At 27.7% G+C, this 22,832-nt stretch overlaps 1 protein-coding gene across 4 annotated transcripts; it reads right to left on the reverse strand.

Moving 5' to 3' along the window:
* Window positions 1-10,826: 10,826 nt before the first annotated feature.
* LOC107167202 (putative peptidoglycan muropeptide transporter SLC46) lies at window positions 10,827-22,300 on the reverse strand. Of its 4 annotated transcripts, XM_015516153.2 has the most exons (10): window positions 21,727-22,300; window positions 20,518-20,684; window positions 19,273-19,366; window positions 16,653-17,378; window positions 15,899-16,271; window positions 12,655-12,756; window positions 11,832-11,969; window positions 11,421-11,504; window positions 11,208-11,364; window positions 10,827-11,101 (listed from the first exon to the last, which is right to left on the reverse strand). In XM_015516153.2, exons 4-10 carry the CDS (start codon window positions 17,280-17,282, stop codon window positions 10,969-10,971), a joined length of 1,617 nt encoding a protein of 538 aa, XP_015371639.2. In that variant the 5' UTR covers window positions 17,283-17,378; window positions 19,273-19,366; window positions 20,518-20,684; window positions 21,727-22,300; the 3' UTR covers window positions 10,827-10,968. The 4 variants fall into 4 exon arrangements, with proteins under 4 accessions (XP_015371639.2, XP_015371659.2, XP_015371630.2 ...); XM_015516173.2 differs by lacking the exon at window positions 20,518-20,684; XM_015516144.2 differs by lacking the exon at window positions 19,273-19,366.
* Between the last annotated feature and the right edge of the window lie 532 nt (window positions 22,301-22,832).

Here is a 22,832-nt window from a genome sequence, read left to right on the forward strand (position 1 = left end):
TATTGGTAAGTAATCTTAACTGAACATTAGTTGACAATATTAGTTAAATAAATAATTTTGGTTCATTCAATATTTACTTAATATTGTTAAATGTTTAAAAATGTATCCTCAATCAATATATAATGTTGAATCAATATTTAATTTTTTTTATCTTTATAAATAAATATTTGCTTAACATTAATTAAATGATAGTTTGTTACTTGGGAAACTATACATATACGCACACGTGACACACGTATAATATGCTACACATATAGGTACATAATAATAATAAATATAAATAGGTACGCACAAACGACCGCACATAGACACCTGACCCGACAATAGGTCGGCTGATCATTAATTTCACCAACGACGACGACGACGACGACGACGACAAACATTAATATCGACGACGATGCATTGCACACGTCGACCCCACCAAAAGTGCTACGTATTCCATTATAATTTACACTTCAAAAAAGTAAATAAAAAAATAACCATTGTCTGTAGTATATAGTCGCAGCAGGTATAGTTTTTGTGGGAGCTCACCTCCATAACAACAGTGCGGTGGCGGTAGATAGGGACGATACGACGATACATTGATATATATAAGTATGCATATGAGCAGAAGAAGTATAGCATCGGGGAAGTGTGAAATAAAATTAATGCTCCAACAAATATTATTATCATTATTATCATCATTATTATTAGTATTATTATATTATACAGGTATCACGCGCGCATAGGACGCGATGTGATGTGTATATAATATATGGTATTGGGGAAGTGCGTTATAGTGATGTTTGGAAGGAATACGACGACGTGACCTGAACAGAAATTAGGAAATTATGTTTGAATTACTTACACAATTTTGTGTTTTGTACGAACCGAAGGCTGAGTTAGAACCAACGCTGCATAATGTATAATATTATATAGGCATTAAAATATGCGTTGCGTTTAATATATTATAGTAACCACTATTGAATAGGTATACATATATATTATATAGGTATATGGTATATCGTGCCAGAACTAATATGGGTGAATTGTGTATGCGCATCGGAGAGCTGAACAGTATTGACAGACGAATTATATCCACCTTTGCGATCGATATTATTTTTATTTTTATTAATTTTTTATTATACTCAAACTATAGTAAGATTCAATTAGTTAATTAGCAAAAAATTATTATCACACCAATAATAACACTTAATTATTACACTGAAAAGCTGTCATTTCTAACTCATCACAATATTACTGTGGCAAGGGTACAATGTATTTTAAAAATAAAAGTAAATTGTAAAAAAACTTTGCCTTTATTATTTGCAGGCTTTTAAAAACTTACACTACTGTGAAATGTGAATAACCATAATAAAATACCATATAAGTTACATATCCTGAACTAATATATAAATTGTATAATGTGTGTGTATTTTGTTTTTTTTTATCAAATACACAATATAATAAATTATTATTATTTTAAGATAAAATCTTATTTATTAATTTTATAATAGCTATAAATCAAAAATAATATTTTATTTTTATCATAAATCAAATTTACAAGACAACAATTTAATATTGTTAATAATTAATTAATAATTATTAATGATTGTATATATTATAATATTATATAGATTACATGATGAGCATTCTATGAGATTTTATTTAATTATAGGCACAACATATATTATATAGATTCCATTTTCAAGGTTTTGTATTTTTGTAATAAGCTAAGTTTTATTGATTCATCTAATGGTAGGTAGCTATTACGTATATACGTTACGTATGTATAGTGTATACACACACACACTCACATATATATATTATATATTCATTTTGTCAACTTTTTTTTACAAATATAAGAATATCATGTTATATAAACATTTTAGTTGCGTATAAAAAATATGAATTGTTTAAAACGCGCATATAAGTTAGTAATAAATATGCATAAAAATAATTCCATATTATTCGAAAGTAATTTCTAATTTTATAGATTTGAAACTATCAGTCTACTTAAAAGATTTATAATAATCTTTGGTACCTTATCTATATATCCATATACTCATCAAAGTCATCATTGGTAAGAACAAAAGGGTTTTATTACTAATTATAAAGATTGAGAGACTAATATTAATATTCAACCTAGGTATAATATATTTATTTATTTTAAGTTTTAAAAGAATTTATTGCAATTTATAATTTAAATATCCATTAAGTTCTATAAAAACAAAAACAAAAGTATATAATAAGTTGAATTTTTTTGTTCTACTTATGAGAAAATCCTGTTCAGTAGGACCTTTTTTTTATTTATTTGTTTAATTAATGATTAGTGAAACCAATATTTAGATACAAATTATGTTATGTTCAATACTTCAATACTTCAATGTTACATTGTTTATTTTACTAAAATTAATTTTGCTAATTATTTTACCGAACTTAAATGTCTTTATTAAACAGTAAAACTACAATAATTACATTGTGACATTGAGTATTGACGACGATTCAATAATATATATATATAGTATATACCTAATAGTAAATAATAATATAATATGTAAAAACAGCGTATATGAATGAATAAGCTAAACCTATTTCTGAAATGTTGCTTAAAACGAATATATTTCAAAATTAATTTTAATAGATATGTTTATGTATGATAAAATCTTTATCGATTCATATAAAAATAGTTCATACTTCAATAATTTAGGTAGTATCATTGGAAGACGAAATTTCCGTTATACATTGTAGTACATTTTCATTCAAAATAATTTTATGCTATTATTAAATTGAACCATCTCTTTCTAAATTGTGCATTTAGTTTTAAAAGGATCTAACTAATACTAGGATTAATTTACTAAAAAATATTAATATAGAACCGTTAAATTGTATGTATTTTCTCGATTAATGAACCTTTACAAAACTCATTATCAGCTTGAAAAGTTCGTCTTACAAAATTCTCATAAGAATGTATAAAAACGTCAATTTTTAAAAAAGCTGTATTTAGAACAGTTTTTTTTTATTCAAACCTACTACCATGCAGATTTTAAAAAAAATGTCCAAATAATTATAAGAATAATAATTAAATTACAAAAATGAATTATATCATCTTGTAGAATTTAACTAGATTTAATCTGAATAGTTATTTTTATTATATTTGAATGGAGTTAATTATTGTTTAAGTGGAATAGTTGCAACAATGGAAAGAAGGGTTAGCAATGAGATATATTTATATATTACTAGCTGAACTGGCAACGCTTTGCTATTGTTATATTCTTCATAGGTATATCGTATATTTGACCCGTTGAACTTTGTATATCACCCACCTACAATTTATCAATCTTTTATGTATTAAGCTGTCCCGGGCGTGCAAAAATAAATAAATCTGCAGGTGTCATTGATACCTGTAATACGATATTTTTTGAAATATTTATTTTAAAGAACTTCAAGGTGAATAACATTTCTTGTTTTCAAGCCATGTGGTAATATAATAAACTGATTTTCCGGTTAACTTGTTCTTGATAATCCCACATACGAGTATAACTGTACAGTGTACATGTGAGAAACAGTTAGAGCGCAAATAAATGCCAACATATTGAAATGTATGGCCTTGAGCCTTAATAATTTAATAATTGTAATAGCAAACGAAACTTAATGGAGAATTGAAATCTCTTAAACTGGAAAGGTAAATCAGTAAGAATCATAGGTATACGGGTTATTAACTATTAAGACAATGTATCCCACTGTTAGTCCAGTAAGAATAGTACCTAGCTTCGATAATATTATCACACACAACTTTTATTTGCAGTTTCGTACCGTTGCATAATTTTAGGGGATTTAAATTACGTAATAATATTATATTGGTGCTTCAACTTTAAGTTATAAAGTTGTAATATAATTACAATGAATAATATAATATTAATATAACGGAGAATATTGTCAATAAAGACAACGATAATGATACGGTATTAGGTGCTACGTAATGAAACGTAACCGTCACCGCAGTAGCATGTTCGACGACGGCGCGAAATACAAAAATTTCCCTTTCAATTTTGTACACTTTCTTCTTTTTCTTCTTCTTCTTCATCTTCATAGCCCAAAATCAAAGCAATCATTAACTATAGACATATTTGCTACAAACATGGCGAGTGCCAGTATATTATAAGTTATTATAATACGACGCAAATGACGGATATAGGGTAAAAAATTTATTTACATAGTTAATTTTTATTAACGAATTATACACTAAAACCTTCTCTCCAGGGAAGAATTAAACATAAACCACGACATTGGAGAAAGTCTAGGTCCAAATCGTGAAAACGAAACAAAACCAATATATTTCTTCAAACAATCACAAATATTAAAGTTATTATATAAGTTAACAACAATTTTGACATGTACATAATTATAAGACACAAAATTTCCAAAAATTTCCATATTTATTTTGTATATTAAAAATTAACAAATTTTTTTTTCTCTTTCTTTCTAATTATATTAATTAATCCAACGCTAATGGACCATAATAGTTGTCGATGCGGAAATTCTTTGTAAATTTCAAGACCAATAAAAAAAAAAAAAAAAACCTTCTCTGAATCTATACCTATTTATTAATGGAAAATGCACTAAAATCCGTTGACTACTTTTTGAAATTTTTGCGAACATTCAAACAAACGCTCTCTTTTTATATAATATTAACATAAAATATTACAATAAAATACATTAATAATAATAGATGATACATACTGAGCATGGTATTGAACTGATATATATAGCATACCTATACCAACAGAGCTATAAGTTAAATAGGTATAGGTACTATATAGCTTGTGTATACGCTATATATAGCTGGCTTATAAAATATATAGGTACCAATATACATTATAAATGTTAATATGTTATCACCATCATTGCCTTTCTTATGTTTTAATAATTTATTTAATTATTAGAAATGTTATACATTTAATAAACCACGGGTTATTTAATAGATAATAATTTTAAAAAAAACACATTTTTCGTTAAGACATAAAGTTTTAATTATATTATGTAGGGACCAATTTAAAAAAATATTAAAACCCATTAAGAATTGTTTTTTTAAGTATATCACCAATTAAATCTAATTCAAAATACACAATTTTATTCTGCGTACATACCTACTTATTGATTTTGCTGTAGACAATTCTAATGGAGTTTAGTATTTGTTTTATCAGTTTTAACTACCTCTAAAAATCATCAAAATTTGATAAATATGGATATTTTTAGTTGAGTTACTAAAGACTAAACTAGTTATGTATGTAGATCGAAGATTTTGTATAGGTTTTGGTTTTAAAAAAAAAAATATAATATACACATTTTTTTCTGACCGTTACAGTAGCCATGAGTCATGACAACCAAATTTTAACCAAATTTTAATTTAAAAATAATTGTTATAACATTATAATATTTAGCGTTTTTGTCGTTCAAAAAATAATAAATTTTCATTACCATACCCCGACCAAAAATAAAACGAACCCGCTCAAATTCTGGATAGAAGTTTTTTTTTCGTAATTTGATTTTTTGCAATGTTATAGGTACAATATGAAGTCACATGTTTTTGAGTTTAACAGCGAAAAAAATTTCAAATAGCACTCTACGTTATTTTTTTTCAAATTAATTCTCATAGTGTTTCTCATTAACTGAAATAAATTACAACTATATAGATACCAACTATGTTCTCATTTATAAGTTTTTACTTCGTGCCTATTTTATTATCTATAGGTTAAAGGTAAAAACCGGCGATTGTAAACTGCGCCCGAGTTTTTATCAAGAGTAAAAAAGTACAAAAAAAAAAAGGTCATTTGGGCGCAGTTTACGTATGCCAGTAAAAACGTACAAAACGCTTTATCAGCATTTATTATTTAGATAATTTGTATTTAACATAACTATATATCAGAGTAATAGTAGTACATTTTAAATTTATTATAATTAATACGAATATTATTAAATTATCTTATGCCGGAAAAAGCCGTAGAGGTGGAGTTGGTTATGTATAATAAAAAGTCAAACATTTTTTTTTTCAAACGTAAAAAATACCTAATCAATTAAATACATAGTAAGTTTATTTACTTTTTTTCCGTAAAACGAATTGCAAGTTATGCATAGACCTTAAATATAAAAAGAATTAAGTCTTAACTGCTGGTCAAATACCTACGACATTATAGCTCAGAGAATAATATAAAATATCAAAGTAGAATACATATAGTAGATATAGTAGAATAGTATGTATAGTAAACTAGTTTGATATAATATAAGAAGTATATATATCAGTACAATGCTGTATACTAGTTATTTTGGAAATCAATAATTTTAAAGCTGAAAAATAAATTGCATCTTAAAAATGTCAGTACACTTTTTTTTATTTCTCCGACCCAAGCTTAATCTAGTGAATTTGCGTTCAGAAGAACGAACCTTGTGTTTTTAGTTTAAGTATTACATCGAATTTACCATTGTCAAACTTAAAGTTGACAAGTGTTTTTTATATTTTAATGCTTATATAATTATATCGCTTTAAATTTTAAATTATATTTTAACTAAGTTTAAAATTTAAAATCGTAAAAAATCCAGCATACAAACACAGATAATATTCTTAATTTTAAGTTAGATGGCCCAACTTTCCAAAATTCGCATCGCACGCACCACGCTTAGTATTGTAGTGTGCTCACAATACTATAATCACAATAATTCTAATTCATAACTACACAACATTAACTTCTTTAATATCTGAAAGTTTTTTTTAAAAGTTTAAAAGTTCCAAAAAGTTATTTTAATTTTAACACAATAACTTAAATAACTTATGTATTTATTTGTTTCGCATAATTCCCACGTTTTTTATGAAGCAGCATTTAACTATAATGGCTGTAGTCAATTTGCACCAAAATTGACCCAAAATATACTCAATATGTGTCATTTTCGCCATTTTTTTAAAGGCGTTTGTAATTTGCACAAAAATTAATACCGATTATTTTTTCGATAGTGCCAACTTACAAAGTTGTTATATCTTTATATAAATTTAGCTTAGTTTTTATTTATAAAATAGCTAAGTTTATACACGTCATATTGTTGTGCGTTTATTAAAATCGTATAATTATGAATATAAAAAAATAAATGTGAAATTAAACTCCTATTATTATGAATATAAAAAAATTATTATTGTCGTTCGTGTCTCTCTAGTTTTGACGTAAACGGAGATATCGAGGAATAATCAAATATTTCAAAATCGAACAAACAAATAATCATTTTGATGCAAATTACAAATTCTATTTTCGACTATCTGAAGATGATGCAAATTACATACTCTTATTTTGGTGCAAATTACATATTATCCTTAATTTGGTGCAAATTACAAACTACCACTATAATATCAACTCAACTATATACCTGCTACAACCCCTCGGCTACATACTATTTGCGTCCCGAAAATATCTACGAAAAAAGGTCTAATCCGAATTGAGGCCCGAGTTTATTTTGGGTACAGACGAGTTGTGGCCCGGGGTTTTTTTAATTCTAGATAATTTAATTTTAACCGAAAGACCTTTCATGCAGTGACTTGGTATACTTTATAAGTACGTCCTGATATCTTCAACGGATGTAGAACGAAGTTTTTCTCGATTTAAGAATATATTTACTGAAAACCGTTGGCTTACTGAAAATTTATCCAAGTCTTTAGTAGTCAACTGTAACTCTTCAGGTAACTTTGAAATATTATAAAAATATACTAAATTTATTTTTGTTCATGACTTTTTATTTAGATAAGTGAAGGTTCAAAATGCAACATCCTACTTTATACAAAATACATAGCTAAATAAGTACATTAGGTATACATCAATTATTTCAAATAGATATTTAATAAATTTTTTTTTGTCCATATTACTCATTTAATGAATTATATATATTTTTCATTTTTAAACTAATTTATTTAATTAACATGCATTTTTGTTTGCATATTTGAATGAAAATCAATGCATAAATGCATGCATATTATAACATAATAAAATATAATTACATACATTTAATTAATTTAATTTTAAATTGCGGGATGCAATTCATATGTAACTCAAAAAAACTCGGGCCGCGATTCGTATGCATCCCCAAAAAACTCGGGCCGCAATTCGGAAGAAATTTTTACCGCGGGACACAACTAGTAGCCACCTAACCCCCATGTAATATCGTACTCGATTCCGTCGAAATGAATAAAATTGATGGGTTAATGATAGGATTTTGTTTATATATTTATGTGTCATTTTCTAATGAAATAGTGTCACAAAACATATAAACACTACATATTAATTTAATAAAGACCAAAACATATTATTATTTATATAATTACCAAATGTACAGGCTCTATTATCATTTCAAATACTATTATTTTTAGCGCAGTAACCACATCGTGTTTGACAGCGCGTCTGGTATATATTATATATATATACCTATTATATATATATATCATACTCATAGTAAAATATCAAAATTCATATTGATATTTAAATTGATTATTATTTTTGAAAAAACAATTCACATATTTTGTCTTCTTCAATTCTGTCCCAATTTGTAAATCCAGGAAGTAATAGAGATACATATACGTCATACGATAAACATCAATATACGCCCTATCCACTGTGTTTGTTAATATAATGTACCCATTATAATACTAGTGTAATGTATTATTTATTGTGTAAATATAAGCTGTAAAATGAATAAAGCAATAAAAATAGAAACATCGGCACCTGCTGTTGTACATAAATACTGCACTTATACATTTTTTTTAAAATATATCTAAAATGTCATTTTATATCTAGGTCTTATTATTGGTTATCAAAAAAAATAATTGATTAATATTAATTTATTATTCATATTATTAACGATATCTACCTAAATAGTATTCACTTGATCCGATTTTTGTATAACAGTTCAAAGAAACCTTAAAAACATTGTATAAAGTCATTACCTTTACAATTTCCAACCCCGCAGTTCGTTATTACTGAATTAAATATTCGACTTATTTACCGTACGTCCGTACCCCAACCATGATAAACGTGTAATCTTATATTGCACCGCAGTAAAATAGTAAAGACCTCTTTAGAATTTTCTAGGTTTAAAAGTATTACTAAATTTCTTTTTATTGAGACTAATTTATTGACTATTGAGGTGAAAAATATAAATAAAACATAATATTCAATGTGCACCGAAAAATTGTGTATAATATAATCATGTAGGTATATAGGCATACCTACATGACTCTCACAAAATAACTTTTTATATTTTCCTGTAGTTAATTTGAACTTAAGTGTTAATGAATCTTATTAGCAGTTTGAGGGCACATTAATATCTGTTATATTCTTATATTATGTCTCATTATTGAAATTACATTCAAAATAGTTTGGATTCAATATATGATCCATAAGTAATATACTTGGAATACATAGTTGTCATCAATGCTTACAATATCTAATTATACATATAATATATAAAGTAAATATTTAACTATTAAGTTATTAATATTTAAATTGTATTCAATATTAATTCTAACAAGACAAAAAAATTGTTTACCGTTACCATGTAACGCAGTGTAAGATATGCACCAAAATGGAATAAGAAAAAAAAAGTCGTATCGAACGAAAGTGCCAATAAGTCTTAAATATCTGTGTGATAGATATTAAATAATAGATATTTAACTTAGAACTATGTCGTTCAACGTTCAACAATGAAAAAACCCCAACATAGTGAAATAAATTGAATATGATATATGTGAAAAGTTTGATTACTATCGTTCCACTATTCCCAATTTCAAAATTCATATAAATAATAGTCCAATTTTACAGATAAAGATAACTTAGGTGTAACAGAATACTATTTGCTTAATGAATATTAAATTTTTAATATTCAACTGCATAACTTAAATGATAAAAATCCCTATAGATTATATATTTGTCGTCATGAATGCATGAGTATCATCTAATATAGACTTATTAAGTACTTAAAGCTTGAATCTCACGAATGTCAATTAATCAATAAATTTATAAAAAAAATTATTATTATAATTAAGAATTAGAACTAGAATTTAAGGCCAGGGAATTTTTTTCAACAATTGTATAAGATATTTACAAAAGATTAAAAAGTGCTAAATAATTTGAGTTCCTTTAATTTTTTTTTTTTATTCACTCTTCATTCCATGATAATCCACCTGCTCATCAATATAGGTTATTGAACCACAAATCAAAATCTACGTTTCGTTTAAATTAGAGGTACTCAAACTTTTTCGACCCGCGGCTCCTTTAGATGTTCATATTATTTGGACGGCTCCCAAATTATTATGAAGAAATTGAAACAATACATGGATACAATATGGCCAATATTTTATATGGGTGATAATAACTGTGACTTTAGTATTGGAAATAAAACTTCAATTAGTCACGTCGTAAGGTGTGTAATTTTCATTTCCATAATGATTGCAAATAATATTTATAATAATTATACAAGACCATGATATTAGTTTCCGGTGCTTTCATGCTGCTCGCTTTGCAAACTCTCACGACGCACAGTTTGAATACTTCAGGTATAAATTCTTGATCACTAACTGCTATATCTATATAATGTTTATATATCATTTTCGTTGATTTTATAATTGGTAGGAAATCAAATTTGAACATTTTTTATGGTATACGAATGTATCATAATGTAAATTAATTTTTCTTACACTGTTCAGAAATTAGTTTTTACAAACGCTTTAACTTAAATAAAATTGATGCAAAACATTTATGTCTTTAAAAAAAATTCTATAAATAGGATAATATAAAAAAAACCTTATCGAAAAATAATAATATTGAACATTTTGTTTATTTGCATCGCTCAATCCATGTAATATATATAAAATAGGTACTTTATTGTCCAATATTCAACTTCAAAATAGCCTCGAAATCCTAAGAGGTTGCATAATATGTCTGCTAACGAGAATATCTAATCATTGTTTTGTGAGGATAATCTTATGTCCATACTATTCTCTTTTTGTGTTTCTTCCGAATTTTCTTCTCCGCTTTTGACTGTTGACTCTTTTACTCTCCGTTCCTTGAGATGTTCGTTGTACATCCATCTATTAAAATTTAATACAACAGGCGAATAGATTAATTTATATTACAATATTTTTAATTTATCACATTATGCATGATAATATAATCTATGGTTCACTATAAACTTACAGGAATATAATCGCTGCTGGAGCTGTTAAAAAGCCACCAAATAGAAAAAACGCTCCAGGAAATGTCTTTAATGTGTGCTTATACACATAACTGTACATCGGTCCATAAATCAATGGTACCAAAGCTTCACAAACGCCAAATATTGAATTCACTTTGCCTGAAATATTTTCAGCACAATTAACATGATAATTTGTGATTTTAAACAATCCATACCTAATTCATCTGATGGTACGAGTTTGGAAATAATTGACCTCATAGCAATAAATGATGTACCGTTTATGATTTCCACAAGTGGTGCTGTAAAAATACATTAGCATGATAGGTAGTGTTTTATCTTATTGCATTTTTACAACTTTTACGATTAGAACAAATAATTAAATTACAAATAAAATACCTTTGTTCTTTTGTGACTCATAACTATTTAATTTTAACATTTATATAAATGAAAAAAACTTTTTAAATATTACATATTATTAGATTAAAGTGAATTTTATCAATTAAAATTTATCATTCTATAGTATTGTACATTATTCATAGACAATATTCTATAATTTCAGAAAAAAATATAATAAACACGTCAAATTTAGATACTGAATTTTAAGTAGGTATTATAATTTAACTCACCTAAGTAAAAAATGAAAGCTGTAGGGGCAAACGCATAAACAAATCCTGCTAATATTTTGCTCATACACGACATTACTCCAATTAAGGCATCGTCGATTCCTAACTTGTGACTGAACACACCAACTGAAAACATCGTACCTAAATGATAAAAATAAAGATATAGTTTAAATTATACAATTATTATCACAAAAGCAATTAGTTAGTAAATTATGACAAACCTATAGTGTTATTAAATATCTCAGTAATACTACGTAGGTTTATTTTGAGTATTGGTATTCGAATACTAGAAACATTTAGAAGTATTTCACTGTACTTGGGTACATTTTATCTTATACAGTTAAACCTAATAATGCATCTATGGAGAGAGAATATTTAGTGTTGATAGTTTAGCTTTAAACTAAAAAGAAAAAACTAATAGTATAAATGGTATTCATTTTGAGCAAGTCATGATTTTAAAATGTATCCAACATTAGTTATATGATTCAAGGCATACATAATTATTTAAAGAATACAACTTTTTAAAATAATATGTGTTCACCTTAATAGCTATTTAAAAATTAAAAATTTTAAATATCTTCGATTTTGTAAATAATTACAACTTAGCTGTTAAAATTCTCATAAAAATCTTTATTTATATTTAAAATTAATAAACGAATAAAAAAAATCCGTATCTTTAACCCCATTGTACTTAATTATTAACATAATATTGATATTATTTTATAAAATAAATAGTACCTAACTATTTAAATTACTTTTTAAAAGTTTTGATTATCTGATACTTTAATAAATTACAAAACTAGTATTTTTTTATAACAGTGCAAACCTATAAGATTGGTAACCATAGCGTACGTGGAAAACAAACTGAAGTCGATTTCATTCCAATTGAATTTTAGTCGTGTAAACATGTACATCATTGACATTTCCCCTAAAAATCAAAAAAATTATTAAATTGAGCTATAGGTGTAAATAGTAGGTACATACTGTATAAAAATCACAACATCTCGTGATTATATGCAATTTGATTATGAAATAATCAAATATCTGAACAATATTATGAATATGAAATGGTAAAATAATAATTAATAACTAATAGCTACAATGATGAGTTTTGTGAAATTGTGTAATAAGTATTGTTTTACAAAATGAAGTTAGATAGACAAATTCCTTATGACACATCAAAGCATAAACGTAACAAACACGAACCCGTTAAAATAAATAAATTATATAGATATTAGATAGTATGATAGGTACATGATAGGCACACGTGTTGTATGCAGCTATCTACCAATAAAATCATATTTACAAAAATCTACGCGTTCGTGTCGTATACTATCTACCAAAACAATTATATATAAAAATCTACAAACTTAAGTTACTAACCTGCACAATACCTGTTGGTTCATAGTTGTTCATATTTTTACAAAAATGTTTTTTATGCCTTGTAAAAAACATTCGGGTACATTTTTTTATTGACTTTTCTCCGCCATTTTTCTTGTAATTGTCTTTCTAGAACATTGGTAGTTCCACGAGCTCTGATTCGATACTTAACTTGCATGTGGTTTCATAAGCATTCAATAGTCTGTGTTTGAACATCTGAACGTGGATATATAAAGTTTTTGCTGTGGTTAACTGTTTGGTGAAGAAAACCATGTTCTTTAAGAATGCTGTAAGCTATCCATTCATCTGGATAAATTGTGGTTTCCGGTTTTACTTCTTGGAAAATTATGGAAAATAGTGTTTCACCACCTCATTTATCAACTATAAAACAACAGCGCTCCAAAATATTATCTTGACGCAAACAACATACCAAACACCCAAGGTCCTTGAACGCCATTTCTGTTTTGGTTTTCAATATTTTAATTTTCTTCGTCAGATTCGTGTTTAAAATCAAAACAAGAACTTGAATTAGAATAGGAATTTGCATTATAATTAGGCCTATGATCTTCTTCTTCTCCTTTTTTAGTGTTAACCTTTAAGACCATACTGACAACGATAAACTTTGCCACCATCCCTGTCCTCCGCTACTTCTCTCCAATTGGTACCGGACACTATCCTTTCAACTTCTCTTTTCACACCATCTTTCCATCTGAGCTTAGGTCTACCAAACGATCTTTTTCCTACATGGTCTTCTTTGATCATCCGTTTGACTAAGGTACCCTGTTTGCGCCAATCATGGCCTGCCAAACGCAGTTTTCGTTTGGCAATCTCTCTCACTATATTCGATCTCTGAAAGAGTCTTCGGAGTTCCTCATTATGAAGTTTTCTCCATTGGGGTATGATCACCAAGCCGTAATCTACCTCTATTGTACTTTCATTTGCCTTGGAAAAGAGAATCGTCAATCTGTACGATGTATCTTTTACCTGCCATTTTTCCTCGATGTTTAAACTGTTCGACAACAACGTCTAGACACAAATTATACCAATCTGAGACAAAGTGATGCCCTTTACCAGTAATTTTATTCTATTTGTATATTTTTAAATTGATTCGCCCAGCACCAAACAAGTTCTAATATTTCGCATAAGCTTAATCCACTATAGTCACTATTAATTTAACAATTTTTGTTGGTGTAAGTAAAAAATGGTTTTTCTTTACGTATGGATTGCCATGTTTGATAACCCATTTTTATATCGTAAATATTTTGTCGTAATAATATCTCTGTTTACATCACGTTTTCTGTTTTTTTTTTTTTTAAGTTTCTTTCATTTCACCATTAAATTGTTCTCCAATAGAATTTAACTTTGTACACAATTTTGTATTAGGTAATAAATCATGATCTTTTAAAATTTGTATACAATTTTCTCGTCATTAAAAATAATATTTCTATGTAATTCACCTAAAGTACCTACTTATTTTATAAAACCATAAATTTACAATTAATGAAAAACACACAACTACGACGTTTGATCTTGGCGATCAACGAACACATACTAAATTCTAAAATACTAAAATACAAAACTTTTAAATTCCTAAAAGAATTATAAATATATAATATAATATATAGAAACACAATATCGATACTTTCAATACGGATTTCGATAGATAACGTAGATAACGGTAGATAGCATACGATACTGACAATTTGTTGGTAGATAGCATACGATACGTGTACCCTTTTTTCAACAATATATTCTTTGTTCATTTGCTAAAATAACACGCATAGAGAGTATTTATTTAATGAGTTCATTGAAAAAAAGTCTAAGAGAATAGAAGAGACTAATATTTATTTTATTTTATTTAAATTATAAACGCCAAACGCCTATTACAAAGAGGTAGAAAACAAATTAAGTTAATAGAATTATTAATTCAAAAGTTCAAAGTACAAATATAATGTACATTTTGAGAAGACGTTGCACCAGCATATTACTCGTATGTTGTCTACAACCTACACACGTACGACATAGAAAATGTTCGTTCACTAGTTTCAAATAGTTTCAATAGTGTGTTGTTAGTTTTAATATTAGAGTGAATTTTCCTATTATAAAATGACAAGTTGAGATTATTATCTCGAGCTCTATGTAGGCTTTTATTGATATTATTATTTTTAAGTAAGTTATAATTATTTTGAAACTGTATACGTTTTATAAGTAAATTCACTCTAACAGCTACACTAATGAAACTATGAACGAAAATATACTATGCCATACGTATTTAAGACGGAGACAACACATACAGGTACAAAGTCCTCTTAAAATACGGGTATTAGTAAATATATGTTAAGAGCATGCGGTGAAGAGGTTGGTTATGGCCGTACGAGATGGCGTGAAAGGGGGATAACGAAAAGGAGCTTGTTGCGGCCTGCGGGTAGTGTACTCTAAGGGAGAATCTTTTAAGAAGATTTAAAGTATTCAAACATCTATAATTGAAGGGGAATTAATAAATAGTTTATCAAGTTCAAGGTGTTGCGAGAATAAAGTTAGTACGCAAAAGACTTCATTGATAGGAGATGGGTATTATATTTATTATATGTTTAATTTAAATTAAATATATAATATATTATGTAATATTGTAAAAATTTAAAAAAATTTTGATAAAATTAATGATAATATTAATATTTTAATTTACGAACCATACAAAGGACCCATCACGACAATGACGACAACTAACAAAGAAATAATTCTTAATTTTCTGTTGTGTTGTCCTTCCTTGAACGTCACTCGAATGGCCTCCTTAATGTTACTCAGACTGAAAAAATCCTCGATAAAATAAAAACAAGATGTCGACTTGGTTGGTTCATTGCTTTTTAAATAAGTCTCTGGTTTTGGTTCTTTGATAAATATCCAGCCGTATGAAATCGTAAATGCATACATCACTATGGCTATGGTGTACACGCCGTAAAATCCTAGTCCTCGAAACAATACACCAGACAACGCGGTACCAATAGGAACGGCTACGGAGTAGAAAACGTTCGCTATTCCAATTCTGAGTGTGCGGTATTTTACCTGAAAACCCAATGAAAGTTGAAAATATACTGTAGTCGGGAGAAATCTCAAATTTGGCTAATCGAAAACGTATTTATTATGATTTTTTACGGCGTGAGATACAAATTTTTTCACGATTACGACATAATTATTGACGTATGCTAAAACTTTTATTGTTATATAATATAAGTTTAAATTATATTTACTTTCATTGAATGAAAATATTTTCCAATGCAAAGATATTCCAACTGCGTAGTATAATAATTTAAAAAAGAACACTTACATTGAATTACCTGGTTCATTCAGAAAGTAGACAATACTATTTAAATTAGGTAAATAATTAACGTATCTAATTGACTACCTATATTAGTCACACTGTCGGCTATTTATTTTTAAACTTACCGAAGATACGTCACCTATATAGCTGAATATGGCCATGACCATTGTCATCCATCCGCCGGTCATGGCTGGAGGTAAGCATTCCACCAATCCGACCACTTCCACGGGAAGCTCGTAAAAATAATAAGTACAGACAAGTAGCCCCACGCTAGTTAGTAGCTCGCCCACGATGGGTATTAACATGCACGGCTTGCGCTTGTGGTTCCGGTCGCTCCATGATCCGATGAAAATTATCAACACCATCGGTATGCTGCTCTGTACGATCGTTTTCCATATGATCATGTCGGTCACCAGCTCCTGGACCATGACCTCCTCTTTGGCGAAGTCGTCCGAGTTCCGATTGTCCAGCGCCGAACAAGTGCTGTTGGACAACTTCAGGTTCACTCGGCACGCCTTCTGCAGGTTTAAGTTCTGCGTGCACAGCCCCGTCAGAACGCTGGTCATGATGTAACACCCGAACATGGGCTCGATCGTACAGTGATCAATGATGAACTTGAATTTCGAGACGATGCTCATGGTTTCCCACGCCTCGGGATTCTCGTCCGGCGCTGCAGGTGACGATAGCGGCTCGCACTTTGTCTCGGCTGCAGTCTCTTCGTGCGCGACGGTTTTCGAGTCGTCTTTGTGCATCATGTTGTTCTTGTTATTATTATGGCCGTTGACTAATCGAACAGTTTAATGCCAGCCAGTTGAAAACAACAACTTCAACTTGGCAGCGTCCGGTACTTACTAAAATTATCATACAATTTTAAATCATATAATTTACGATTGTAATATATTTATTTACCATATGATTATATTATTATTTTAATCAAATAAAATAAAAATTTGAAAATCATTTTTGTTATTTAGATCTCATTAATATTTAACCTTTAAATGGTGACGATAATGCAACATATGCATATACGATATGCATGTATATTAATACATATATTAATGACATTTTGATACTGTTAGTGCTAAATAAAATTTGATGGAATTATTTATTTAAAATGTTTATACCTCGACACACAATAAATTACTAGAAACCAGTAACCACAGATAATGTTCACATCTTTAAATTTTATATGAGGTCAATCAACTTTAATAACCTATAGAGGCCACAGTTTTGGTTCTTTACTTCTACGGATATTAAATTTATTATGCTGCGACACTACATATAAAGAGAACTTCCTTTTAATAGTTATTATATCAAGCCAATTTTGAAATTTGAATACTCGTAACGTTTTTGTATATATTTCTGTGAGATATTTTATTTGTCAAGATAATAAACTTATTACCTACATTATAAGTTGCTTTCTTCAAAACGATTAGTGCATTTATTTTAACTTCTTTAATCTTTTGTTTAGTTATGATTTTTATGACAACATAAAAATAATTGGAACTTTAAAGTAGGTAGGTACATACTCGTATGTTTAAATATTAAAAATTAAAATTTGAAACAATGATAATAATGAAATAATAATGATTACTAATGAGTAGGTATTATTTTATATTACCATCTACGTGTTGAAAATAATAATATATATATGCATATATTTATTCACAGTACAATTCAAAACCAGCGAAGATATTTGGCTATAATCTTTTTCTTCCTCTATCTCTTACATAATCTAACATGACCTACCACATATGAGTAACTTTTAACCGATTTAATGAGCGTCACAGAAATTGGGTGTATCACTAAGCACTTAGTGTTTTAAATTTGAAAGCAATAATAAACCATTACATTCAAAAAACCATTCTGATTTTATTTTATCAAAAACTTCTGAAAAATTAAAATGTATACACTTCAAACGAACACCTTATTTTTTAATGTATGCCTAAAGATAAAAATGCAGTATGCAAACTACACTTTTTAATTTTTTATACCTGAAAAAAGTGAAAACCATAACTTGCAAAAACATACACACCACTGAAATGTCAAACCAATATGTTTTTTTATTAATTATTTTAAGGCGTCAACTACGTAGTTATTAGCCAGCGTTACATTTTTTTTTTTCATTGGAATTAATTGATAGAATTTTCATATATATATATATATATATATATATATATATTAGTTCAATAGTTAATTACTATTAAATTAGTACATGTTTTCTTAAGTAATATTATTAAATCAGATGACGGATTTTGGTTTCAATCAATGAATTTCATTATTAAATAATTTCTATGTTAAGAAAATGTGGTAACGTTTGCTATTTGAATCACTAAACTAGCATTTTATTTATGAATACTTTAAACAAAAACACTATGAATCACTGCTTTGAATCACCAAAATAATTTTTTTAAAGTTAAGGTTCATTTAAATTTTAAATTGTCCATTATCATATTTACTTTGTGCATTTATTGTTATACGAAAAGGTACCAACCATAACCACCAGGTATTTACAACAATTTACTAATACTTTTTTTTTCGTTTTGTATGTTGAATAGGTTTCATTATAGAGTAAATTTAAATTTTTAAAAGTTTTGAATTATCAATTAAAAACCGTTGTTTCACCATATTCAGTTTTCAGAAACAATATAAATATTATTTCATTATTATCTAGTTTATGGTATCAAAGACTACAATAATTATACGACTAATATATTTTACATAGGTGTTTTATATTAGAATTACCTGCTTAATTTTAGAATTAGAAACACTTCTTTATTACCACATAACATTAAAACTAAGAATTTTTGCACGAAGTTCACACTATTTTTGTCCTAACCTAAAACAAATTATGGTAGTAATATTAATATTATATTCTACAAAATATGGAGTGATGATATAAAATATCAAACATTCGAAAAATCCCAGTCTTATACAATCCATTACTCTTCGAATGATAACTGTGTTCCTCAGGGCCGGCGCTACTGTTTGCTAGACCCTGGGAAAACTTATTTAACCAATAACCATAGTCACCAGTGATGTACCCAGTGGGAGGGTTCTAGGTTTCTAACCCCCACTGAAATTTTTTAATTTTACAAAAAAATCTTATTTACCACCATTTCAATACACAGAGTCGATCAATTGTTGGTAATTTTTAATAGATATAAATTAAATTGTTAATTAATTATTAATTATAATTTGTTATAACTAAATTATACAAAAACTGTTAAGCAAATTATTTAAATTGCTTATTATTATTTAAATTATTTACTCATGTAAAACCCTAACCGAACTAAAATCCTGCGTACGCTGCTGATAAGTCACCTATAGCCTTAGCCTATACGATTTTCATATAAAATATTTTTCAATGTAAATTTTAAGTGCAAGGCCCTGAACAAATGCCCCGTTTTACCTCCCCTCAACACCGGCCCTGGTGTTCCTTCCCAATACTTTTCCAATAAGATTTTACACATTAACACTGTAGGTACCTTAAAATAAATCCATACCGTATAAATCATACATAACATTATAATTTCTTCTATCACATATAGGCCTAACAAGTATTCGCCATTATATGTATTTTATGGTTTATTAAAATAGATATTTTAAAATATTTTAACTAAAAACTTCTTCTTAGAAAAAGTGTTTTATTTATTTTTTAATTTATTATTTCCTAGTATTTTTAAATATGAAAAACCGAAATCATACAATCTTTGATTCATTTCAAATCAATAGTAGTAATAAAGTAATGCTAGCTATGAAACTTCTAGAGAACTTTCAACCCAAAAATGTGTTTTCACAAAATGTGTTTGAAAAAATAATTAAGTACGAAACCCAAGCAATTACATTTTTACTAATAATAGTAAACCAAAAATCTTCCTCTCAAGTTTTTAAAATATAAATATATTAATACACTCATACCACAATTTATTCATAAAGTATATACTATAAATAGAACCTAAAAAAAATCAGATAAAATGATGGGTGTACCTTTTATACGTCAAATACAATGCTTGAATTAGAATAAATACATTTATATATTATATACTTCTTGATAATGTATAAAAGGCCCTCTCGTTGATGTACTTAAACGAGCTCTAAATTGATTGAGGTCTTCATAATAAAAATAAGTTTAGTTTCGATGTTTAAATCATATACTGAAAATGTACAAGGTTAAAATAATTTATTATTTATACTACAAATATAATTTAAGTTTATAGTTAACAAATATGTAAATACTTTTGAATTAATTGTTCACATTTCTATGATTAGTATAATTTCAAACTCAAATAGAGCGTAAAGGCGTATATTATAGAATTGCTTTATACAATTATACCTAGGTAGGTAGTTACAATAGTTACATTACCCAAATCAATAATCATAGATTAAATTATGAATTTCCAAAATATATTTCAACTAACTATTTTACAAACTATATTAACTAGGGTATTGTTGATATTTTATATTATATTCCATACTTCTGAAGAAAAATATGGAGCAAGATTTCTTTATAAACTTTACCCAAATTTATTTAGGTAACTTTACTCCCACATTTTTCTTTATTCTTCAAAATATTCTTATTATATATTAAATTCAAAATTATTTGTAATATTGTAATAAAAAATACGAGCAAATCGGATATGTCAAAGTGAACAATCAAATTGATGTAATTACAAAAAACGATTAATTTAAAAAGTATTAAAATATACGAGTGAAATTTCTCAAGAATATAACAATATAACACTGATTAATATTAAGTAAAAACTTACATTTATTTTAAAAAGCGACAATACCAAAATGAACCAATTTTAAAGCAAAGACGGTATGCATTTTGTTTGACTTTACACTTAAATGTGAAAAACATAATATTATATTCTCGTATAATAAAAATATTGAGGTAGTGCATAACTCGCGGCGTAAGTTCAGACAAAAAGTCTGTGCGAATAAATCCCTTATAGTGGATTAGTGGGTCACTGATCCATTGTTGGACATTGTCCGTGAGGTTTTCCAATGTGAAGGTTACATGCATTTCAAAAAAAATAAATAAAAAAATGTAGGTATATTATGAAAATATGAGAAATAATAATAATATGTGGTTGAGCATCGGCGTCTTATTATTGCAGCAATTATGTTTTGAATAAATAAAAAAATTAAAACGACGAATGATAACGATTTACATAATATACTTTCAGTGCTTACCTCTTGTCCATTTACACGTTTATAAGTGCGTATAATAACAACATCCCTCAGCGACTGAGCGTATATAGTGAGTACGTGTGAAATAACAATATAATATTATTTTAATAATATTATACCGCGTTAACGACGATCGCGGTTTACTTCAAAAGTTTAATATTACTACAACGTAGTTAAACTACAAAAAATGAAAATGTTATAAATACGTTATAAAACTTGTTTATCATCACGACCACCGTTCTAATATTTCATTGATTTAACTACAACAGTTGCAGTATTATAACAGGTGAATAAATTAATATGATAAATGATAATGTATAAAATATTAAATTGTATAGTAAATATCAGAAACAATATTTGTACATCGTAGTTATTGTTATTCACTGTATAATAATATTATATAAAAACACGACGGCGGTCGTTCGATAACACCAAACCGTAGGTACAGTGATTGTAATGATGATGAAGACGGATTGTCTTAACGTACGCGATTTATTATTATTATTTCATACGAATCGTCGTCGTCGTGTACGGCTACAGCGGATTTGCGTGGACTTGGCGCATCGCGCGAATAATATGTATTCGCGTCCGTAGATAAAATTTAAAATCTCGTGAATGTGGGTACATCCAACACCCTACCTATCACGTGCAAGCGTATATACAATATATATATATATATATATATTATATTATATACAGAGCGAATACTTAATAGCAATATTATATTAATATAAATAAATATATACATCGTTGCAGTCGTAACGTCCCGTTTAAAGCGTGTGCTTATTCCACCGTCAATTTCGCAATGATAAATGTTAACATCGTTTTATTTTGCGACGCGTGTGCCTAATATAATGTAAGTGTATAATATATGTAAAAGAAGCACCGCTATCGTAATATTCGCTGCGACGGAGGGTGGGGACGACAGCGAAATGGTTCTTCACGTCCTATATATATATATACCATCACAAATGAGATGATGCATTTGGCTCTCTTATTCTTATATCAACAGATAATAACATTATTATTATAACACGATACGCCACTCTCTCTGTCACTCACTCTGTATACTCACTCTGCGTGTGTGTCTCTCTCTTCTCTCTCTCTCT

The sequence above is a fragment of the Diuraphis noxia genome, unplaced genomic scaffold, assembly GCF_037042655.1.
Source record: "Diuraphis noxia isolate RWA-SAM2 unplaced genomic scaffold, SU_Dnox_SAM2 contig0002, whole genome shotgun sequence".
NCBI classification, from domain to species: domain Eukaryota; kingdom Metazoa; phylum Arthropoda; class Insecta; order Hemiptera; family Aphididae; genus Diuraphis; species Diuraphis noxia.